General features: G+C 32.2%; 4 protein-coding genes across 5 annotated transcripts; 2 read left to right on the top strand and 2 right to left on the bottom strand.

The window, feature by feature from the left end:
* The first annotated feature begins 1,403 nt into the window (after nucleotides 1-1,403).
* On the top strand, nucleotides 1,404-4,218 carry LOC126772097 (GATA zinc finger domain-containing protein 4-like). Its single transcript, XM_050492269.1, has 4 exons — nucleotides 1,404-1,715; nucleotides 1,827-2,819; nucleotides 3,318-3,425; nucleotides 4,033-4,218. The coding sequence occupies exons 1-4, from the start codon at nucleotides 1,578-1,580 to the stop codon at nucleotides 4,162-4,164; spliced, it is 1,371 nt and encodes a 456-aa protein (XP_050348226.1). The 5' UTR covers nucleotides 1,404-1,577; the 3' UTR covers nucleotides 4,165-4,218.
* Nucleotides 4,219-6,174: 1,956 nt separating this feature from the next.
* On the bottom strand, nucleotides 6,175-11,796 carry LOC126771567 (SET domain-containing protein SmydA-8). Its single transcript, XM_050491513.1, has 8 exons — nucleotides 11,549-11,796; nucleotides 10,801-11,008; nucleotides 10,302-10,500; nucleotides 9,631-9,755; nucleotides 9,327-9,553; nucleotides 8,790-8,953; nucleotides 7,904-8,096; nucleotides 6,175-6,512 (listed from the first exon to the last, which is right to left on the bottom strand). Exons 1-8 carry the CDS (start codon nucleotides 11,676-11,678, stop codon nucleotides 6,280-6,282), a joined length of 1,479 nt encoding a protein of 492 aa, XP_050347470.1. The 5' UTR covers nucleotides 11,679-11,796; the 3' UTR covers nucleotides 6,175-6,279.
* A 1,219-nt stretch (nucleotides 11,797-13,015) lies between these two features.
* Nucleotides 13,016-18,133, top strand: LOC126771570 (voltage-dependent anion-selective channel-like). Of its 2 annotated transcripts, none has more exons than XM_050491515.1 (6): nucleotides 13,016-13,138; nucleotides 14,840-14,998; nucleotides 15,192-15,355; nucleotides 15,441-15,668; nucleotides 17,025-17,233; nucleotides 17,625-18,133. In XM_050491515.1, the coding sequence occupies exons 1-6, from the start codon at nucleotides 13,034-13,036 to the stop codon at nucleotides 17,714-17,716; spliced, it is 957 nt and encodes a 318-aa protein (XP_050347472.1). In that variant the 5' UTR covers nucleotides 13,016-13,033; the 3' UTR covers nucleotides 17,717-18,133. The 2 variants fall into 2 exon arrangements, with proteins under 2 accessions (XP_050347472.1, XP_050347473.1); XM_050491516.1 differs by lacking the exon at nucleotides 13,016-13,138 and adding an exon at nucleotides 13,967-14,122.
* Nucleotides 18,134-19,871: 1,738 nt separating this feature from the next.
* On the bottom strand, nucleotides 19,872-25,088 carry LOC126771569 (COP9 signalosome complex subunit 4). Its single transcript, XM_050491514.1, has 9 exons — nucleotides 24,904-25,088; nucleotides 24,728-24,807; nucleotides 24,048-24,199; nucleotides 23,470-23,573; nucleotides 23,038-23,223; nucleotides 22,348-22,466; nucleotides 21,784-21,938; nucleotides 20,719-20,935; nucleotides 19,872-20,067 (listed from the first exon to the last, which is right to left on the bottom strand). The coding sequence occupies exons 1-9, from the start codon at nucleotides 24,984-24,986 to the stop codon at nucleotides 19,934-19,936; spliced, it is 1,230 nt and encodes a 409-aa protein (XP_050347471.1). The 5' UTR covers nucleotides 24,987-25,088; the 3' UTR covers nucleotides 19,872-19,933.
* Between the last annotated feature and the right edge of the window lie 343 nt (nucleotides 25,089-25,431).

The following is a 25,431-nucleotide window of genomic DNA, read 5'->3' as shown; positions in this document are numbered from 1 at the left end:
TTTTGCTATTTTAATACTAACGCAAAATGATATATTAAAAAATATAAAATTAAGTAAATAAAATTACAGACACACACACATTTAATTTTTATTGAAACCATGTTGTCAGTCAAATATAATTTATAAACGCGCGCATGTAAGCGAGATAAGTTGTGAGAGCGTGTTGTATATCTCGAACCTAGAAGATTAGAACGTTAAAAAAAGTGTTTGTCTTATACAAAATAGTGCTCAAAGACATTTATACTATATGAATTTGTACATATATTCTCGAGCACAAGTTATGCTTCATTTACTTGAGTTGTTTCGTTCGCACGATTGGTAAAAAATACCTTATTTTGACTGAAAATATTAATATTTCCTATCAAGAAAGCTAATATCCTAAATATTCCATTTCTTAAGTCACCCCGAGACTACAATCAAAGGGCTCTCATCACATGAGTGCCACTTAAACATATACGCATTGTTGTATATTAAATGTAAGTAAAATTGCTTTGTCATGCGAAAGTGTGGTGTATTTAAACTAATACGAAAAGTAGACAAATGCCAGCTGTATTTGTCACTTTTGCTTATTACGTAGATCAACCAAACCAACTAATCAAAACAGACAGAAGGTACAAGGTTATGAGTGGAAGGTTGTGTGCTCTTTTTTTATATTATATAGACATATTACTATATTTGAAGAACATGTAGAAGGTTGTTTTGTTACTGCAAAACTATCTAATTTTTTCTGTAATCTAATATAGTTTAAATTTTAATATAATTGTTAAGCTGTCTTTTTTTTTAAACTAGATTAAATACGCACTAGGTACGTCAATGTACGATATGTAAGTAATATCATCAAAAATATTACACCCCGTCTTATTGCCTCTACTGGTGACAGAAGGGCTAGTTCATTTTTCGCCCAGAGAATCGGAATTGCGATTCAAAGGGGAAATGCTGCTGGCATTCTTACCACCATTGCACGCGGTCACGATGTGTACAGTAATTATTTTTAATTTTTATTTGTATTTATTTAAGGCTTTAATGTAAATAAATGTTTTATTTGTAAAAAAAAGTAATATAAAACAATGTGTATGTATACATTCTCGATTTTTTTTTCATTTGTTTTGTTAGGTTAGGTTATACTATTTAAAGTTCACTGTAGCATGGGCAAGCGATCCCGTATCGTTCCTCGTTAAAACGGCTGGTTTTTTAGTGGGTATTCCGATGTTCGGAGCGCACTCGGCCTTGGACACCGGCGAGCCAAACAAACGAAACGCGTAATGAGTTTTACCAAAGTAAAAAAAAAGTTTAAACCATTTAATACAAATCTTTACTATTTGTTATAATGAGTAGCAACACCTAATTACAGCAGTCATTTAATTGCATTTGACAATAAATTGACGTTCTTGAAGTTTGGACCCACATGTGTCAATTGTGTCATGCGTGATGTCAATTGTAAATTCTGTCGAAAATAGGATACTGCTATGAGAAATTTTATTCAGATAGTGTGAATTGAATTACAAAAAAGAAACTCAAAACAATTTCATCCGTAGGAACATCTATGTTCGTTGTGAAAATAATATCAAATAATCATAATGACTAGATTCGCTAGAGCAAAAGGTTCTAAAGCTTCTAACCTAAAATCTCCTGAAGATGGTACACCATGGGAAGTGATGAAAGAACATATGTTAAAAGCTAAAACTGATAGCGAAGAGAGCAAAAAACGAGAAGAGGTAATTATGATGATAACTTATAGTATACTTATAATTTTTCCATTATAACTAATTGAATTATTTATTATGTATTTTTGTCATTTATGAAACTTTTCCTTTTCAATAATTTAGGCAGAACAACAGAGAATAGAGAATTATAATAACTTTCTAAAGGAACATAAGGTTCAGAAAAGAAAAGCGACATGGTGTGATTTTCCTGAATCTGAAAGTATTTTAAAACCGAAACAAAATAAAAAGAAAAATAAAGAAAAATCGGTTAAATCTATTTCTGATAAAAATTTTAATGACAACAAAGAGTTCACTGAAGTTGAAAAGAAAAAGGAAATTAAAAATAATAAAAATATAACCTCAAAGTTGGAGCATAAAGATGACAATGATGCCAGTTCACCATCTGAACAAAACTTATCAAAGAAAAAGCAAAAAAAGAGCAAAAAAAAGAATGTGTTATCTGAATCTACAGCTGAAATCTCTAATATTAGTACATCTTTAACCTCAGATAAACAAAATGATCAATCAAAAACTGTTAAAAGTGCAAAACATAATCTAAAAAACAACACTAAAGCAATAAATGATAATGCTAAAAATAACAAATTTGGTAATAAAAACACAAATAATCAAAATGGAAATTTATATAATTCTGAAGTCGTACAGAAAGTGAAAAATAAAACAAAGAATGGTAAACCACAGAGGAGAAAGCCTATCAATGACAATAGTTTCCAACTCATTATTAATGGTAAGGAAGTTGAATTAGTGAGATTTGATGGATTTCCTATCATGAAAAAAGATGCAGAAAGACTTGAAGAATTAAAAAAGAGTATGATTAAAAAAGGTATACCAAAAAGTGAAGTACAGAGAACTATGAAACTGGAGAGACGGAGAGCTGAAAAAGCCTTGGCTAGAGTTAAAAGAGAAGTGTGTTACAATTGTAGGAAAGGTGGACATAATCTGTCGGACTGTCCTGACTTAAAGTCAAATATACCGGGTGTTGATTCAGCAGAAGGTGTCTGTTTTAAATGTGGGTCCACTGAGCACAGACAGTTTGAGTGCAAAGTTCAAAGGGACAAAGAGTTCAGATTTGCAACATGCTTCATTTGTAAAGAATCTGTGAGTTCAAACTTCATATTTAATATTATTTGTAGACAAATGTAAATGTATCTTATGGAATATATTTATTATCAACTTAAATATATGCAAGTAAGTGAATCTGATATTAAGATTTGAGTAAAACAATAATATATACTATTATATTGTCCTACATTATTGCACCTGCACAATATGAATAATCTCATTTATAGCCAAGTGGGACAGTCAACACTTACTGCTCTTACTGTTAAGCATGATATCTATCTACAAGCTACTTGTGACTAATTTCAACAGAGATGCACATATTGTACCATTTATTATTCTAATGTATTTTATAATTAACAAAATATTTTGATAAATTAGATTTTGATAAAATTTAGTATGAAGCGAGCAACAACCCCAAGGAAGGACATAGGTTTACATATTTTTTATGTCTGTCACTTAAGCCCCACTGGATGTAGGCTAAACCATTTTTCGTAATAAAGAATAATAAAATTGTGATTCTGATGCTGATTTCAGGGGCACATAGCGAGACAATGTCCTGATAATCCCAAAGGTCTGTACCCGAATGGTGGATGTTGTAAATTATGTGGTGATGTAACACACATGAGGAAGGATTGCCCAACGGTAAGTAAATAAACTTATGCAAAATGATTAAGAAAACATATAAATATGCTTATTTAATTATAATTTTCTATATAAAATTGAACTGTGGAAGTAGTCAATATTTAAAAAAAAAACTAACTATTTTTATGTATTCCCACCAGCCCTATTCTTGATCTTTAGGCCATTATGATGGCTAGTCATCAATTGAATGGATTTTGCTTTTTGTATATATTTGTAATCATATTGTGCAATAAAGCACTAATGAATGTAATGAAATGTATTTTCTTAATACTTTTCCATATTTATATCTCATTCATAAATTCATTTATTCAATTATTATTTTAAAAGCACTTAAACAGATAAGATAAAAGTTTATTTTAATAAAGCATACTTCGTAAATGGCTGCTATAAATATTACATGAGTGTTTATTGATTATTATTGTCTTGATTGCCATTGGTATATCTGCAATTTAAAAAGATAATTTATGAATATGGTCTACTTTTCAAATGTCACTTTTTATAAAAAAAAAAAATTAATATATACTTTGTTTATATAATCCAGAGATAAAGCAACTCTTTTAAGACTTTTTTATAAATATTTAAAATTTTAAATATAATTTAATTCCAGGTAAATGACAAAAAAGAAGAGACTTCCATAAAGCTTCAGACTCTTAATGATGACAATATTGAAGATTTAGGTTATCAAGCAAAATCAGTTGCTCAAGAAACATTCAAAAAACCTAAAAAGATAAAGTTTTAGTTAATGTATATTAAAATAAAAAGTTTATAATGTAATTAAATGTATTCAATGTAATTTTTTTTTAATTATAGCCAAAGCTTGATGCTGTCTCATAAATTTTTATAATTTTGGTATAATGTATGTATACACTTGCAATTTTCAATTAAAACTGTAGACAGAGAAACAAATAGACCAAGGGGCCGTGAAACCGTGATTGAGACAGAGATAGTTTGTCAATGTGTGCCTATAATGTTGTCATAGTAACTGCATTCCCTGTTTTGGGAGATAAATTATTTTCAGGATTTAATTAAAACAAAATAAGATTATTAAATTTTACTTTTTAATATTTATTATACATTTTTAGGCTTAGAATACTACTCCCCCAATCTCATCCCGTGGGTGTCGTAAGAGGCGACTGAGGGACGGGAAAAAGGGGGGATGGGCAGCAGCGTCCCCCCCCCCCCATAAAAATCTTATCCCCCTACTGCGCTCGCCAACACGCCCAGCGCGGCGAGTATGGGCAAACCCTCCTTAATGGCAGATGTGCCCAAAAAAAGGCCCCCAGTTACCGGCAAGGCCCGACCAAGGTAGCGGTCGCGGTAGCGGCAGGGCAGGAGGTGCTAAGAATCACCGGTTCACGGCAGGCTACCATATAAGACGACTTCACATGGCAACGTACAATGAACGTTCGATGAGGCTGGACCATCACCTCGCCGAATTAGAAGTAGAGTTAAGTCATATAAACTGGCATATACTGGGGTTATCTGAAGTCCGAAGACAGGGGGAGGACACGATAACTCTAGAGTCCGGTTACTTACTCTACTTCCGCGAAGGTGATAACCTCTCCCAGGGTGGTGTCGGTTTTCTAGTCAAAAAGGATCTCATTAGCAGCATTGTGGAAATCAGTAGTGTGTCGAACCGGGTAGCATACCTTGTCCTAAAACTTTCCGACAGGTACTCCCTGAAGGTCGTACAGGTATATGCGCCGACTTCGACATACTCTGATGATGTGGTCGAAGCGATGTACGAGGACATCGCAAAGGCCCTTAACGACACCTCGAGGGCCCACTACAATGTTGTTATGGGAGACCTTAATGTTAAAGTGGGAGTACAAGATAGCGGTGAATCGAAAGTCGGACCTTACGGCTTGGGCTGCAGAAATCACAGGGGGCAAATACTATTGGTTATATACTATGTATATACGTAGGTGTCGTAAGGATTGTTTCTCGGCCTTTTCAATGAATTATAATCGTTTTCCAACATAAAAATAAGCAAAAATTAAACAAAAAACACAATGAACGCACCAACTGTCAACTGTTTGTTTCGCTACTTAAGTAGCGAAACACCAAAACTGGTTACGCGATAAGGGACAAAAGATTTGATAATTCTATCTCTGTCTAAACTATTTGTAACGTAATTTTCGTTCTCCTTCTTGTGTAAGTGAGAAGGAAATCGTCATTTACACTAGACACTAATAGACAATCGTCTATTAGTTTCTCTGTCTACGATTAAAACATATGAATGATACCAGACCAAAAAATTGCTTGATATATAATATATTTATATATTAGATATATAATATATTTATATATTAGATATATAATATATTTTCGACCAGTGCCGTACACATAATTAATCCTTCGAGCTGTTTCTGCAGCACTGGTGCCACAGTAGAACTCGTACTCGTAAATATACCGATATTTCATGTTTTCCATTGTGCGGTAATAAGCGACGCCAAAGAAAAAAATAATGAGGAAAAAACAAATAAATGACTGTTTTCAAAACTCAAATGTACCAGCTAAATTAATTTATCAATTTGAATTTGGAATTCTTGACCAAAGAGGAGATATTTCAGAACAAAGTGGTCAGTACGACAAAACGTACTTAAAATTAATTAATTTAAATAATTTCATACGTAAGGACTTAATATTATATTATATATTACTTTAGTAATGAGTAATAACTGTACAACCATTTCTGTAACGCTGTCGATTATAAGTAATGATTAAATAAATAAATAAAACATATATATGTAAAATATCAAAGTTTATTAACTTAAATAACTATGATATATATTTAGATGAATCAGAACATTATTGGTCTATTGAACCTTGAAATCTTTATCGTCTGCAATCGTTACAACGAATTTAAGCTAGCTTTTAGCTGTTCCATAGATTGCTGTGCTATATTACCAGTAATTCCTTCGGGACTCTGTGGGTCTTCTCTAGTCAGTATCCTAGCAGCATCGGCCAAACACTGCAAGGGTTCTTGCAATCGCTCCTTCAATTTTTCCTGAGTAATTAGACCTGCTCCGAACTCATTCCGAGCCAAATACATTAGTGGCGCATGTAATTCGTATAACATCATACCTAAAGAAAAATATTATTCTTTTAATACAAATATATAAATACAATTATGAAATCCATACTATCGTGGTATGCTCCATTTAATTAGTATTTTTATCATAATAAAGTTGTTCTTTTTTTTAATAATTTTCAATTAAAGAATTGTATAACATGCGATATTAAGTCTCAGACCAATAAAAATATGAGAAAGCAAGCAGCGGTTCATTAGTTATGGACGACAATGGGGTGTAGAGCTAAGGAGAAGTATGTCATAAGGATCTTAAAATGAAAGTGTCTACCGATATTTATGAAATAAGGGTGCATAAATTGCAACGGATGTCTAACTTTCTCTAATTCCGTTTTACTCTACCGAGCATTAGCGCGTCCCTATAAATTTACCTTCGTTTCAGCAGCACCATCTAAATTTAATACATTGTTAGCTTCGATAGCTGCTTTTGTGGTAGTAAAAATAACGAAGACTTTGGAAATTGAATACTTGTATTAATGATAAATAATTATAAGATGAAGAACTGATGTGTGTCGCGCACGCGAGTCGAGACGACAAGTGAAGTTAAGTTGGTAGGCGCGTCCCCGCACCCCGCGATGATAGATAGTGAAGCGCCGCAACATACTTTTTGAGAAACACTTTTTATACATAAACTTATTTTTTACATAGAATTGATGTCGCAAGGCACGAGTATTTATTTTATCCCAAAATTCGGATTCTTTTAAATCAAATATTATACAATATCTATAAATAAGTTATTAAAAATTATTATTGGCTATTTTCGGGGACTCGTGGCACAATGCTGGTAACATAATTATAACACACATACGCAGTCCTTCATCGTTCAACATTGAGTTATGCACATATGGTAAAATTAGAGTGATTTTAATGAATACAATGGTTGTTGTAAACGATCTTTAAATGAATTTTTAAGGACGAAAAATATTGCTATTCTAAGGTGTGTGGTTGAAAAGCATAAAACGAATTAGACATGAATAAAAGGCTTCTTGCTATTTGCTGCTTGCTAAAATTCGTTTAGAAGCAGAGATGGCCCAATGGTAAGAACGCGTGAATCTTAACCGATGATCGTAGGTTTAAACCCACTTTGTGACTGTGAAACAATTTGTGATTATAATTCTTCTCGTTCTTGACGGTAAAGGAAAACATCGCGAGGAAACCTGCATGTGTGTAATTTCACTGAAATTCTGCCACATGTGTATTCCACGAACCCGCATTGGAGTAGTGGAATAAGCTCCAAACCTTCTCCTCAAAAAGGGAGAGGAGGCCTTAGCCCAACAGTGGGACATTCACAGGCTGTTACTGCGGCAAATTCATTTAAAGATTATGTAGTCTAGTGAGAATCGTAATGTAAGGCCACAAGGAATAAGACTATTTAGAATATGTTCACCTCTCATTCTGCTGTCTCCTGGTGATATAACTTCTAATGTTTTTAAAATGAGACGACAGAACTCCACTTTTCGCTCTAACATTACGTCTGGTAGTTCATCAATAGTGTAATTCTCTACGCGACCATAGAGTTGAGCTAGGGCGTGCTTTATAGATAAGAGTATTGAGTGACGTGGATGGAATACTGACTTGTACTGAAATATACATATTTTTCTATTAGGTCGTCAGAAAATTGTGCCGATTTTTGATAAGCTGTATAAGACTATGACTATAGTATTCTCGTTCTTGTATGTTGTCAAACAATCTCCTTTAATCAATAACATATAAAAATAAATTTAGATGCAAAGTTTTTATAGAAAAAAAATTAATTGGCTGTATTAATCTGTAAGAAATATAAAACAGCTAGACTCAGCGCGATGTCAGACTGATAGTTTATATTTTAACATAATATTTTTTGTAACTTTAATATAATAGTAATATTTCAAAAACAACATTATTCCAATTTAAAATCTCTTCAATAAAGTTTTTGCTTTTAAGTTTCTATTAAAGCTAGCAAAAATTATCAAAACGGTTTGTCTTTTTCCTCAGGAATATAATTTTTCCTACCACTAAATCACAAAATTTAATATGTTATCGTTTCAAAATCGCCTGAATTATCTGACCAACCTTATTATTACAATTATGCAACGGATTAAGTAATTTCTTAAATACACCACTTATTTATTACTTAAGTTACTAATTTTCAAGAAATGGCCATGTTTGCTTGCAGCCATTATAAGAATTACTATATTAATTGATTTTAATGTATCGCTTCGTTTCTTCGGAGTACAAAACTTGTTTTATTATAAAAAAAATATTTACTTTAGAAATTAATAACGGCTTTTTACCTTATTAATAGTAGCTTCCCTAAGTTCAACAGCATCAGGTCCGGGATCGAGCGCGTCGAGATGTTCCAACTCGGCGAGAACCACGCCTAACATTTTACGCATCGCAGGACCAGATGTTTTAAATTCACAGCTTTTTTCTGTGCATTTCCATTGTGCTTCATTATCTTAAAATACAAAGATGTTTATAATTAATTATTAGCATATTTAAAACGCTTTCATTTGTAGCAGCTCTACTACAATATGTTTTGTGTATTAATAACAGGGATACTATAGAGTAAACGAAACTATAAAAGATGCAGAGAATTTGCCGTAAGAAACATTAACTCTTTTTATTCTGACAAAAATGTGGCACCATAATTTTTTGATCTTGTGCTAGTTAACCATCTAAGTAATTAAATTGACTCAATATTTATTAATGCTGATCTACAGCATGCAGCAGACATTGGTAAAATTTTATAAAATATATTTTTTTAAATAGTGTTTTGATTTACTAAAACTTATTTTCTAGAAATTAATCGCTGGATTCTTATAACTTACCCAAAGGATTAGTTGAAAGAATTATTCCATTGTCACACTTGTTGCACTTCAGAGTACTCAAATGTGTTCCCAGCTCAGTGGGATCTGCACATCGAGGACATTCACAGTTGAAGAATTTGGATTCTAATAAATGTTCTCGGCGTATTAATGTAGGTGATAAGACGTGGGTGTAACTTAAGTGCAAGATTTCACCGGTTTTTATTGGTACTGCCGCTCGTATTTGCACTCTAACAAAAATCGTTATTAAATTATAACTCAATGACACGACTTGTTACATGATTGCAGAATTTTCGAAAGAACTTACTCGTAATCTTTGTGAAGAATGGTGTGAGTAATGTTAGGTACACAGCTGTGGCCAGCTATTGAAAGGCGAGGATACACAGCGCGTATGCTGAAGCCACCTCGCGAAGGAATTTCTACAGCGTTTACCTTTAAAATATAAACTTACTACGGTTTTAATTTTATTTACTATTTTACTAGTTATATCGTGTGTACATTGTGTGCATTTTTTATGAAAAGTTTGTAACAAAACATTGAAATCGTTGCAGTTTGTTTTTTTTTATATAAATATAAATTGCTCTTGTTTTCTGTTTTCTTTTTACTATTCATTAATATTGCTGCTGTAATATCTATTTTTTACAGAATACAATAATATTATCACAACAAAATATGATTAATGTATGTGCCCTAATAAAAAATACACAATAGTTGCTAGGTATACTAACAAATTTTAAATAAACTCCGACAGATGATTTTAAAAACAAAATGCTGGCGTCATTGACCTTGTAGCTTTGCCAACATTTAACGCCTTCTAGCATAGACTACTAAAATTCATGTTCCATCCATATATTTTATGCGTTTATTATTTCAATCAAATACATAATATTGTAAACAATGATTTAACAAGCTGCCTTATTACTTTGATAATTTTGGTACAAAACCCTTATTATTAGCATTATGTACATACATAGTTACCTCTAAAATTCCGCATACTTGTTCAACTAATTCTTTAGAAAACCTGTTGCTAAGCTTACAATGTTCAATCAAATAATTTACAATGTTCACTTGATCGGCCTCCCATGTCGGCCTATTTTTTCGTTCCTCTGTGTGAGTTTCCATAACTTCAACTTCTCGCTTCCATTTTTCTGGATCTTTTTCTTTCGCTAGTAACAATCTGTAATATGTTTATTGATAGATATTAAATATAGTCTATTTAGTCTAGTGGGTATCAGCCACTTAATAGTTATTCTATACATTATTCTGATTTGTAGGGTAATTGACACAGTAACATGAAACATCAGTCACAAGGGAAATATATTCAAAGTTATAAGGTACCTACCATTGGGTTGCCTATTAGATCGTCTGTCATTATAAATTAAATTTAAAAAAACATATATCATTTATTTTACAAATTGATAATGAGAAAGTACTAAGCTATTACATATTAACAACATTAATGTAAGATAAAACTTACCTCAGAGGAGTTATACAATCAAGTTGGGGAGAGCTTGCTGTCCAATCATCTATTGACTGAAAACGCACTTTTGCTTCTGAAAAAACATCACATTCCGACAGATGTTGCGGCGACTGTTCACATTCAGTGCTGCATATTGGCCAACTACAACGCGAACATACGGAATTTTCAACGGGACAGTAACATCCTAGACATAATGGTGACGCATCTAAAAAAGCAATTCTTTAGTTGTTTAGATGGAAAATGAGTTTCGGTGAGTTTATATACAAATTAGAATCAAATGTGTCTTGTTATAATTAGGTTAGAATTATTATGTGCATAATATTAGTAATACATTTTATGAAATAAGTAAAGCAACTTTTTTTGCATGAACTCAGTGTTGAGTTGGCAGCATTTGCAGGTACCTAAATCACTCGACAAAAACCACTTATTAGATACGTATGTGTAAATAAATATTTAATAAATACGCTCTGTAAAGTATTCATGTTAGGTCGCTGTACATTTTTACTATTATTATTATGCCAATTTAAGAGAAAACATGTTAACTCAAATTATATAAGAGCTATAAGCAGTATAAGCTAATTAGAATCTTTACTCATTTATTCTTACGTGAGGTCAGTTTCACAGAATCAGGGTCTTCAAAAAACTCGGTGTAATTACTCCTTTAAGCACATAGAATTAACAAATATTCGGTTGTTCACATTCATTGTGCTATAAACCGATATAACTTGCACTATAGTAAACTTGCCTGGCTTAGGTCCCACAGCGACAGGTAAATCTGTAAAAATTAATTCGCCACATTCTAGATCCTTGTTCGCGGTCAAATAACGGCCATATATCTCATTTTGTAAAACGTTGTAGTGGCAAATATCGACCATCTCGTATTGTTATAATTAGTTAATCTTAGTAAGCGAAGCATAAAGTATTCTCAAAGGAAGCCGAGCGGAGATTGAAGCATCTATACATTTGGATTGTCTTAAAATAAGCTAACGTCGACCGTTCGAGATACAGACGAATCGAGAAAGTTTCTTGCTATACCTAAGCATGATATATCATATTACTATTTTTGTATCTAATTATTCGTACCCATGTGAATATAGTAATGTTATTGTTTTTATTACATTAAATAAAAAATAAAAAAACTTCAAGAGTTGTTTAGGTCTCTACTAGAGTGTTCATTACCAATATATCTTTTCATGCTCGTAACTTTTTTTTTGGGTATCGACTAGGCAGCTTATTCGATTATGAGTTTAGTTTAGCTTAGCTATTTTCTTCCAATTTTTCTCTTATGAAACTATTTTATAGAGAGAGATTATGCCATACTCTAACTACGAGGTACTTTCTTTGGTTAACCAAACAGTGCGAAGAATTATTTTAATTCCTCAAACTTCTTATCTGTTTATCTAATACTTATATACAATAAACAAATAGTATGATCATTAAATAACAACACGTCAGATAAGATTGATCAGCCAAAACATTATTATCAGTGAGTGCATAATATGGACTGTAAGCGACTCGCTGTTGCATATATAAATGCAACTTCGTCTCTTATACAAGTATAATATCAAAGATCGAGGATTGTGATTATAAAAAATAGGTACCTACTTATTTCTATACTTACTTATTTAAATTAAATGATTTAATTACGTAGATACGACTAAATGGTAAATATTGAATACCAAAAACAGCCTCATAGATTTTGTTATATTCAAATTATCTAGTAATCTAGCCTGATGGCAGTTATGTACATTCAAAATATTATATCACAATTATTTATTTCATAAATATTTTTTACTTAACTATGTCAGTTTTTATTGATTTATTTTTTAATGACTATTTAAAATGTTTTAAATTTCCAATAGTGAGAGCTGAAGTAACGAGGGAAACAGTACCATGTCTCCGCACCGTAAGTAATTTATGATTTTATGTTATTAAAAATATCTCATCGTCAGCTCTAGAATACATTAATAATAATTACGAAGAGTCTTGGAGTGCTACCTACATATTACGTACATCGGTGGCATTTTTTAAGCATTTCAAATTCAATTATAATTACAAAAACTTTTTAAAAATAACAATATTTAATTAGTAAATTATTCAAACATCCAATGTTTATTAAATTATTATTCAAGCACTGGATACCTGTATCCAGTTATGTTATGTACTATAGCTTATACTTACGTATTATTACTATATACTACTATGTATTTAGGATGGTTCAATTGGAAAAATGGTAATTTGTAAAGATGAATCTGGCCATAGAATTGATTGCCCATGTGAAGACGAAGACGGAAATGAAAATGAAGTTTCGAAATCAAAACTATTATGGTGCTCAGTAAGTACCTACCTATAAATTTTTATAAACGTTTTTTTTATTTATAAGTGAAAGGTATAAATAAAATCAATATTTGGTACAAAAAAAATACTAGTAGAAAATTTGCTTTTGTTAAAAATATCTATGTAAATATAAAGCAAAGGTAATGACGTCCTCTCCTTTCGAGAAGAAGCTTTGGCGCATATTTCACCACGCTGCCTGGTCCAGTGCGGGTTGGACCACAAAACTTTGGTTCGACACATGCATGTTGATCACTATGGACCGTTAAGCATGAGATGAATTATAAGCGCACATGAAATTTCAGTGTGCTTGGACACTAGGTTTGAACCCGCAATCATCCGTTAAGATTCATGTGTTTAAACCACTTGGTCATATCTGCTCAGTTAAATGAATTGTGACGACATTATTGTAGGAAACATTTTTATTTATTCTTAATTTATTTTACTACTGTTAAAACCGTAACAAATAAATAAAATGATGCGGACATCATAATCTATCTACTCAAGACTCCTTTCTTAATTTTGCATAAAAATGAAGAATCTTAATTATTGATCAATAATAATGTAAATATATTTTTCATATGTTATAATGAGCTAAAGTCTTTGAATTCACTTTGTTATATTGATTGAACTATCTTAGACTGGTACAACGTAACAAGGCTGCGTCAATAAATAGTCAACTTCAGACTTATTTTTTCATGGTTTTATAATATATCGAATAATAATAAATCAACAGCTTAAAGAATAATAAAATATTTATTAATGTGTAAAATTTATATTATAAATTAGGTTTTATAAGTTTAAAAAATAAAAAGGTTGTTAGACACTTATATCAATAACGTTATGTCCGGTATATAACGCCCTCTTGCCGTTACTAGCGCAAATCAGAACTGTCTTGTGGTGCGGTGCAGGAGGTGAACTTACTGCCAGGAATTCTCTGAATTCTACGTATTTTATTACATTTATTGAATAAATACTATCTACAGTAAGTATAATAAAACCGTTTTTGCTGTAGAGTTACATCTTAGTCTCAAAATATATTTTCTTATTAGGTTACAAAAGTACGCATAAGCCGGGGAAGTATCTACGTCACACGTGATTTATTAATTATTTTAACAATACTATATTAGCGAGAGAATTAAAATCTACTCGGTTCATTATTTTAAAGAATTTTTTTTAGTTTTATATTCATATTCGTTGGAAAAGAAAATTTTGCTGTGATTGTGATCTAGTCATTAGCATGTGAATTTTGGCTAAGAGACCAATTTTAGTATCTCTCGGCAAAGGTCAAGTTTAAGGCCACAATATATTAACAATTCCTGTCCAAATTATCTATACATATTTCAAATATAAAAGAAGGATTTGCATATTGGCAATGTTATAATCCTTGAATGTTATGTAATAACTGCCGCTGTAATGTGTCTTGTAAATAGTATATTGCGAATTCTTTGTTGACCCTGACACATCTGGCAGTATTGGCACTAAGTAGTATTTTTAATAGGTAACCATCAAATACATATTGAAAAAAAAAGGTATTTCAAACATTAAAGTAAATATATTACAAGCTAAAGTTCAATGGCCCACGTCCTTTTGTAAGTGTTAATATTGTAGTGAAAAATTACGAAAAAGCACATGCCACATATAACGTAATATTTACAGTGATCTATCTATTTCTGTATTATAAAGTATGGAATAATTGCAGGAAATGTCTCCCCCATACTATGCTGATCTTGGGAAGAAGGCCAATGATGTCTTTTCCAAGGGCTACCATTTTGGAGTCTTCAAACTTGACTTAAAGACCAAGAGTGAGTCAGGTGTTGAGTTTAGCAGTGGCATCACCTCTAACCAAGAGAGTGGAAAGGTAAGTTATGATTATGTATTCAATAAAGTGTATATTCACATAGATATATTCCAATAAGGTAATATAGCAATTGACTTTGTAGAATTTGTACAGTTTAATATCACTGCTTTGTTTTCTCATGCTCAGACTTGAATTAGTTTTAATTAAAAATTTTTGACATTTCTGATTTTATATCCTTATCATTTATTAACAGGTATTTGGTAGCCTTTCATCCAAATATGCAGTGAAAGACTATGGTCTGACTTTCACAGAAAAATGGAACACTGACAATACATTGGCCACAGATATTACCATTCAGGACAAGATTGCTGCTGGTCTTAAGGTTACACTTGAGGGTACCTTTGCACCCCAAACTGGGTAATATTATAAAACTTTTAACAATTTTTTTTTATTATAATTTTGTAATTATAACTTTAAAATACATGCTTATTTCTTTTTGCAGAAGCAAGACTGGAAAACTGAAGAGTTCCTTTTCCAATGACACAGTAGCTGTCAATACCAACCTAGACCTTGACTTGGCTGGTCCCATAGTTGATGTTGCAGCTGTGCTCAAATACCAGGGCTGGCTTGCTGGTGCACACACACAGTTTGACACACAGAAGGCTAAGTTCTCCAAGAACAACTTTGCCTTTGGCTACCAAACCAATGACTTTGCTCTACACACCAATGTGTAAGTATTTTTACATATATAGAATTTTAATAGAAAACATCCATATTACTAAAAGTTAAAATTTGTGTTTATAATTCATCTCGTGCTTGACGGTGAAGGAAAACATCGAGAGGAAATCTGCATGTGTCTAATTTCATTGAAATTATGCCACATGTGTATTCTACCAACCCGCATTGGAGCAATGTGGTGGAATAAGCTCCAAACCTTCTCATCAAAAGGGAGAAGAGGCCTTAGCCCAGCAGTGGGACATTAACAGGCTGTTACTGTTGTTGTTGTCAAATTTTCATTATATAATTTTGTATTTTACCAATAATATCATTACTGTTGGGCAGGACTTTGATAACTCAATATCAAGGCATGATGAATAAAAATCACTACTTTATTAAAAATAATGTTAGTACTTGATAATATCCTGAGACATTATTCACACACGGCCATCTGATCCCAAACTAAGCATAGCTTGTTCTATGGAAATCAGACAACTGATATACTACATACACTACTTTTCTAAATACATACATATATAGATAATTAGGGCAAACAGACAGACAGACAGATGTTCATGCACACAAATGTCTGTCCTGGGTGGAAATTGAACCCATAACCTTCGGCGTGAAAGGCAAGTCTACCAACCACGCCAACTAGCCTGTGATGATTTTGAACGATTTTGCTTACTGTTTAAAACAAATCTAATTAGATTCAAAGGAAATTTAAAAAAGTCAGTTTTTCATCTCACATAAATAATAATCAACAGATACACTTTAGTTCTATCTATAGTCCTTTCAATTTTAATTGATTGTAAATAAATTTATAAAGAATTACAATGTTATAAGATATCTTGGAAGTTCTACGTTCATAATGTACTTAAGTTTACATATTTAGTCTATATGTTTGTACAAACACTAATGAGTATGAGTTAAGTCTATATATTTTTTTTTTTTGTTCTACCAATACTATACATCAATACATGACTGCAGTTTGATCTACATACATAATATACAATCGTTATATTAAATAAAGCTTTAACCTCCATATTAATTCACTATAAAAATAACGGATACTGGTAACAATGTAATGAAATGTGACTCATGAATATTCATTTATGTTATGAAATGCAGTGCCATTTCAGTAAACATTTTGCTAAGCTAATAATTAAAAGTTAAACCAAACACTATCTATACAAAGTAAAACAACACATGGTTAACAAGTACCTTAAAAAGTCCTTCATTATTTTATTTTTCGCCAATATTCTAACAAGAATTTGACAATTTTGAACAATTGGAACAGGATTGTTTATTAATAAATAATCAGAGTTATATAGAGCCAAATTTATTGAGTTCATTATTTCCTTAACAGAGATAATGGCAAGGAATTTGGTGGTACCATCTACCAAAAGGTATCGGACAAGCTGGACTGTGGTGTCAGCATGAAGTGGACCTCTGGGTCTTCAGACACTCTGTTTGGAGTTGGCGCCAAATTCGCACTGGACCAGGATGCCTCTCTGCACGCCAAGATCAACAACAAGTCTCTCATTGGTCTGGGATATCAACAGAAACTCCGCCCAGGTAAGATTAACTATTGTTGACTTTGTCATATATATGATATGTTGGAATCTTGTTAAATTTAATATTTTTTGTAAATTGTAATGAAATATGTAAAATCAATTGTTTTTAAAAAATCATGATTCGGAAATATAAATTTATTTCATAGTTTACTAACATTTTATCAATCTAACAACATTTCTCTTTGATTCTGATATTTATGGTTATGTAACATTTTGTGTATAAGTTCAGTATTCATTACATATAACAAAGACTTATTTTCTTTATCATATTACTGCATGATTATAACTGTCGTTATATATCACATTTCCTTGTTATCTCAAATCCCGCGTTATCTTAACCTGTCATGATTTGATTTATGGTAAACTCTATGTTACATAATTTCCTTTTACAGGCGTGACTCTGACGCTCTCCGCCGCTATCGACGGACAGAACTTCAACGCTGGAGGCCACAAAGTCGGCGTCGCTCTAGAACTTGAACCCTAGGCATTTAATCAAGCCAGCGGCTTTTAGACTTGTAGATAATACATAACCACTTTAACTGTTACTATTACTGAGAAAGCGTATGTTAATCAAATCATTATATCAAATGCATCTGCTATACAGTATTCCAAGCGTATAACGCAATATTAATTTTACAAGTCTTTGTGGTGCAATTGAATAGTGCCGTTCTTCAGTATATCAAAATATACATCGGCAACGAGCGCTCTATCCTAGTATTTATTAGCGTTCCTTTGTATAATGGATGTTGAAGCATGCTATACTACATATAAACTTTTCATCTATTACAAAATAATTTTATCGAATTAACTTACAATGTCTGCTGTATCATCTTGTAAATAAAACACCTATGGTGTGTATCCTATTGATTGATTGAGAATAAAAATGAATAGTCTATTGGAATTATTTTATTTATTTCTGCCAATATTGTTTTATATTTAACTAGGAAGCCGCTTGCTAAAGTTAATAGCAGCGAATATAGTATGTCATGATTATAGGACTAAATAAATAAATGTCGTATCGTATTCAGTAGGTTGACAAACCCCGAATTTATAGTCGAAACGTATTTCTTCCTTACGACTCGGTTCCGAAATGTAGCTATGCGCTACAGATAACAACGCGGTACCGAGCGCTCGCTCAATTAGCGAGAATTCAATAGGGTTGGTAAACTAGAACCCGGTTCCGGGTGCAGTGGCATCGAGCGTTAACATTACATGATCATTGCGTCTATGAAGTCGAAAATTTATATTTATCAATTAAATTGCGGCAACTGAATTAGTTTTAATAAATGGAGCTTGGCAGTGAAACAATTCAACAATTTTTACGAAAGTATTTGACTAATCTTTGGTAAACTAAGAACGAATGTTCTTACGGAAATGTCCGGCACCATAAGTTTCATTCTCCTTTTGTAATAAACTAGATACTCAACCCCACTTCGACATGCATAACTTTAGGTTTTGCTCCGTGATATACAAGTTATATATGATATACAATTATATGTTGAAATTTGTTTGTTATTGTAGAGTTTTGTTTTTTTATTCACCTGAATTTACGCAAAAGCCAGTTCCGAATGATATCGAACTTCTAAATTTAATTTAGGCCCTAGTATTATGTTAATATGTTTAATACTTCTTTAAGCAGTTTCATAGGCCGAAGTAGTCTGAAAAAATATAGTCTGTTGTTTAGGCGTTTTCCTGCTTCGAAAGCTGTCATAAATAGCGGTAACAAATTCACTTTAACTTTTGCTTGTATGTCTCCAAATTGTACAAAAAAGTCTCAAACAATATATATTCATCTCTTATACCCGACAATATATATTTTTATGTTTCAAAATAATAACGACAACTTTGTAATTTAGATTAAAGGCCAAAAGTTTTGATTAACATTAATATTTTACGTTTTATTTACCTATTATAAGTATTAGCTTTTAGACTGCAATATAAACCGGTAATGAACGCGTGACAAAAGACGCGGAGTGCGTTGTACGATGTAATAATGCATCGTACAGAACAGTACATGTGAAAAGATCGGTATGAGTGTTCTCATTGCTTAAAAGATAGCAATGACTACAAATTTTTATTTTATCTGTACAAAATTGGAACGGGCAGCTCATACTATAAAATAATCACGATAGAATCGAGCTATCCCTATCCGCTTGTAAGAAACTCTCCATTTTACCGTACGCCCTGTCTTATGTAATACCTCTAAAAATTATGTTTCCGGAATATTTGATTGCTCGACAGCTGACATGTAAAAAAAAATCTTAGGCAGGTTTGCGTAAATTATTAAATACTAAATTATAAAGACAAATAAAAATGGATCATTGATGTATTAAAATGTTTCTATCCGATAATGTAACACTAATCAATTAGAACCCGAAGAGTTAATATAAAAACTTATTTCTTACATTTCCGATCTGGATTCGAAGTCTAAAAGATCCAATCTGAATATTTTCTGAAAATTTCTCATCAATTTCATTTCTCGTAAATAAATTTTGTAAATATACTTACCAACCAGAATAAATAAAATATACTTTAATTTTAATGGTGAATAGACATTTCATTGCCACAACAAGGAATCGAGAGTTTATCCAAAGACAAATAAATACCTTTTATAAAAGTGAAATAAATTATTAGTTTTTAATTAAAAAAAGCTAAAGTAATTTATTTAAGATAATATACAGAAATACACAGATTATGTTTTTTACTGAATCATTTCTTCTTCCATGAGCTTTGCCATCCATTCAGGTTCAGCGGCGGCTATCTTTTCAATTAAGCTGTTAACTTGATAGCACAGACTTTGAATTTGCTTGTCCCACTGGGGTAAGATCTCACGTGCTGAAATAATACATAATATAAAAAAATATATTTTATATACTAAACTCTTAGAAAAAAAACATCGTTAGTATAATCCAATGTAGTAACGTCTGTGGTAGAGGGCAGAAGTGATTAAACATTGAAAACAAGGACGGTAAAAAATTTCAGCTGGATTAAATATTCAAAGTTATTCAAGTCTGCATCGCCCTGATAGCGTTGTTACGACAGATTGAAATATAATGTATTGTTTAAGTAGAATAAGTAATAATAATGTCCTCCGGACCGATTTCGGCCACGGCGGCCAATCTCAAGAGAGATTAGCCAACTACGCAGGAGATATTAAAGTGCACAAGTGTGTGCGCAAACACAGGTGCACTCTCTCTTCCCTCACTCTCATAATCCGATGGGACGGCAATCCGACACGACCGGAAAGAGTTCAGCCGCAGGACCAACGGCTTTACGTGCTTTCCGAGGCACGGGAGTGTACACACTTCCAACTTCCAGACTCCGGGCTGCTACTGAGAATTTTCAGACAGAAAAAAACCAAATAACTTTTTATTAGCCCGACCTGGGAATTGAACACAGGACCTCCGTGTCTGCGGCCTTAGTCACTAGATCAACGAGGCAGTTAATAGGCAGTAAACTAAGTAGATAGTTAGGCAATGTTCTCACTCTCGAAGTGCACGACGGCGCTGATCTGGTCGATGTAGCCGTTCATGCGCGCCTCGCTGATCATGTGCGACGCGATGCGCTCGGCGCGCGCGGGCGGCGTCTCCAGCAGCGCGCCGAGCTCCTCGAACGTGATGTTGTTGTACAGCTTGCTGGCCGACAGCAGGTTGTGCTCGAACACCGCGCGGTCGAGGATCGTCGACCCGTCCGACGTCGTCGCCTACCGTCCACCCGTTCGGTTATCATAGCATCACGAAAATATTATTTACATCTGCTGTGTGGAAAACTATGTATATCTAAACGACACTGTTATTGCATTTGTAATAACCACATTATATATTTTTTTATTTTAGTTTATATTATGTTTTTTAATATATAATTATATTTTACTATACGATGGGACTTCCAATCAGTCTTTCATAATACCGCAGGAACCATCCGACTTTTGTCTCTATGATAAGTGAGTTCCGCGTAAACTACATAGTATTGAGTAAAAAGCCGAGATGGCCTAGTGGTAAGAACGCGTGAATCTTAACCGATGATCGTGGGTTCAAACCCGGGCAAGCACCACTGAATTTTCATGTGCTTAATTTGTGATTATAATTCATCTCGTGCTTGACGGTAAAGGAAAACATCGTGAGGAAACCTGCATGTGTCTAATTTCACTGAAATTCTGCCACATGTGTATTCCACCAACCCGCATTGGAGCAGCGTGGTGGAATAAGCTCCAAACCTTTTCCTCAAAAAGAGGTGCGGAGGCCTTTAGCCCAGCAGTGGGACATTCACAGGCTGTTACGGTAGTATTGAGTAAAATGTAATATTCATATTTCTAGTTAAACAAATGGGGAAAGAATTACTAACTTGTATACAAACTTTTAAGCCCCATTTAAATCTTCTAAGAACGGAGTTTTCAAAAATGACTTATATGAAGATATTTTGTGCAAGATTTGCATAGTCTTATACTGTGCGTTGTATGTCCATAGACAGTCAGTTAGTGTCAGAGTTTATTTATAAGATTTTATATATTAAAATTACTTAGATACAACATAAAAGTTCAGAGATTGGTACCTTCTGATGAGTCTGCATTAATGCTTCAAACTCATGTAGTTCAGAACGGCGAATGATGCGATCCAAATACATCTTTTCCAGTATTGAGTAAGCTGGTAGTTGCTGACAGCGCTCATCCTTGAACAGTGTTGCTAACATTCTAGACCTTTGCTGCCCTGGAATTTCCCTTCTATTTACTATTCAAGCAATTCTAACCGTTATAAAATAATGTAGCTTTTTTCATATAAAATCAATAAAACCCTTTTTAATGTAGATAAATTCAATTAATCAGAACTATAATTTTGAAATAGAATTTGATAAAAAATAAAATATTATTAAATTCAAATAAGCATAGAATTAATTAATTTAATAAGTAGAAAGCTCTTGTATTAATTATATGAAAGGTCCCGAAGACGTTTCGTTTTTTGTGCCTGTAGTTACACTGGCTCACTTTTACAATTTAAACCGAAACAACAATTTACTAAGTATAGCTTTTTGGGGGTACAATAATATGGTGATAAGTGGATAAAGAGCCGGCCATATTCAATACAAGTGCCTTAGATTCATAATAAAATATAGATTCACCCGCAGAAGCAAGAACCGTGCAAATAAGTGCATTCCGGAGACATGTCATTCTTTCATCTTCGTGTATGATATTACGGTATGATAACTCATTGTACCTCTGTGCTGCTTCTATGAATTTCCTAGAATGAAAAGAGATCTAAGGTATTAATAGAATTAATGGAAATTATAGTTATTTGGTAGTTGTATAGAAACCAAATATAAAAACTCCTGTGACTAGACATATACTGGAAGAAGACTTGGGCCCAAAGTTGGGCCAAAAATTACCGTTGTAAAATCATCTTCCTGTTACAAAAGACACATTACTTTCTGACTGTCTAATTTTGTTGAATAGTTTCAGCTAGCAATAGCCTCTTGATCAGTGTGGCTCTTCTTTAAGAACAAACTTGAAACTCATTGCAGAAAATGATTGAAGTGTCATGATGAAATGTCAAAACATAATATGCAACATTGACCAGAATAATTATAACATTTCAAAAATATATGCTTCAAAATACTATATAAGCCGGCCATAAGCCGGTTATCAACATTTTATGGGTGAGTAATGAAGTGAGTTCTTACAGAATAGCATTGCAATACCCTCCACTGCATACACCTCTAACCAATATCCAGCACTTGGTAATCCAGATACAGAATGGATTTGATTAGTCACGTCAGTCAGTTAGTAGTAATATTGTAATCAGAGTTATTTACCTCCTATAATCTAACACTCTGGCATAACAGACTTTGTAATATATTTGTAACTGTTCATTTGTTGTCTCTGCTTGTAACAAGGATGCCCTGTTAACGAATGCTTCAGCCTGCACAGGATCATCAACTTCTAAGTAGAGGCGAGCTATCTTTAAATATGTCTCCAGCTTGTAGTCTACAGAATATTGTCTAGAAACAAAAAGGTTATAAATTAATATCAATATCATTTGTTGAAGACATATATCTATCTTCAAACCAAGTAACAAGACAAGCATTATAAAAATATAAATACACATTCATATATATCTCAATATATCAGTAGTACTAGGTAGAATACATATCAGGAATCACCACAAAAAAGGAGGTTTAACTAAACCTTCTTGTAAAAGTAACAAATGTAGTTTACATAAGTAATAACTTCAGATGGATACATACTTTTGTCCAGTCTCCAATGGAATACCAACAAGAACATTTGCCGCTTCTTTCCAATTTTGGTTTCGTTCATAAATATCTGCTAGATGCTGTCTAATACTCGCCACCTGTTGAAGGTTTACTTTGGTTTTTAATTTATCATATTACTTAGAAATATATTTGCAATAGGCAGGAGTGTAAAACAACAAGTTTTTACTATCTTCGTTTTTATGTATTTTTTTACCCACATTTAGAATTTTGTTTTGTAGATGGATATTATTGTATTAGAATATGTAGTATGCAATGTATGCTAAGATTTACCTACTTTATAATATTTCATACCTAATGTCAATGGCACTGGTGAATGGTAAACCTCCAATAAGTTTGTGTTTGCACCAGACTTCTGAATGTGTATATTCATTTAACATTAAATAATATTATAAAACGAATACCACATCATTTATTTTGCACACCTTCATACAATTCCTAAAGTTAGCTGGTACAGAATGCTTTTAGCATTAAGCTCATCTTTTATACAATGTATTTTATTGTGCAATAAAGTGTTTATTAAATACATAAAAGTATACATATGTAAAAATTACCTGTTCTTCAAAAGATATTACTCTTGGCTGAATCACATCCAATGAGAAGTGTGACACCTCTTGTGAGACATTATCGGGCAGCAGTGCTAAATGTGTACTAACATCTGTCAGGAGCTGTCTTGATATCACTAAGCTAACATTTTCATTTACGACTGAAATATGTATATTATTTTATTAATTAAAAAAAAAACATTTATAGTACAAACAATCATAAAATTAATAGAAAGAAAAAGTTATTAAGTATTACTACTATACTATTACTACCATATATAGATACATAGATTGAGAAATATTAATGTATTAAATATCTTAAAGCAATAGATATAATTTAATTATAAATAAACATGTAAAAATATTTTTATGGCTCTGTGAATAAAGTAAAAAACTTTTTGTTTAATTCATATTTTAATTTTTATCAGCTTAGCTTAGATTTTTAGTATTTGTATTTTAATGTTATAAAATATAATGGAAACTTTATTGGATAATGATCCATTTATGTACAGTTAGTTATTAGGGTAAAACATACTGTTTGTTTCCCTTAAAAATTAAATGAATAAACACAGCTCAAGAGTAGTTTTACTAATTACTTTAGTAACACACACTACAGCTACAAATTATCAAAACTCCAAACATAAGCACAGCTTTTAACTAGAAAAAATGTACATTAGAGCTTAACATACTTGCTTCCACAAATACTTTTAAGCATTCAGCCAGTTCTCCTTCCGTGTTTTTAAGAATTTCCATTAATACATTACGATATCTGGAATTAAAATAACAAATACCAATTCAACTCCGATAATTAACATGCATAGGAGGTATACACATTTCATATTGTAAATATATGGGAAGTACTCACTTTTCGGCTTGGTCTTTATGTAATCCTCCTGAATTTCGAAGCTCACTTAAATATTGGCGAACGCTTTGCAAATTAATAAGCATTGTTGTTTTTATATCGCATTAACTTAATAAGGGAATTAGTTAATACTTCTTTCCTCAGAATTTCCTACCGAAAATCGAATTGACATTGACAAGCTGCTCAAAGAGTATATAAACAGTGCTTTATTTTCATAGCCTGACAGCAGATTTATCATTTTGCTGATTTCACATAGATTCAAAAAATTAGTCAATTAATACTTCATCATTTAATCACTAAAATACCATGATAATTTTTGGTATGGGTGGAATTCTAGTGCACAGGTGTCAAGCTCTAAGGTAGCTTTATAACAATATATATATTTTTAATTTTACTAAGGAGTTATAAATTAATTATACCTTAGACTAAGATATTTTGCAGTTTTTTGTAAGTCAACATAAAATATTGATTAATTTCTTTGTTAAGAATGTATATTACAATATAATAATGGTATTAAAAGACTTGAAACAT

The sequence above is a fragment of the Nymphalis io genome, chromosome 11 (assembly GCF_905147045.1).
Source record: "Nymphalis io chromosome 11, ilAglIoxx1.1, whole genome shotgun sequence".
Classification (NCBI taxonomy): Eukaryota; Metazoa; Arthropoda; class Insecta; order Lepidoptera; family Nymphalidae; genus Nymphalis; species Nymphalis io.
Note: the sequence above shows the minus strand (reverse complement) of the source record. Positions and strands in the feature narration are given on the sequence as shown.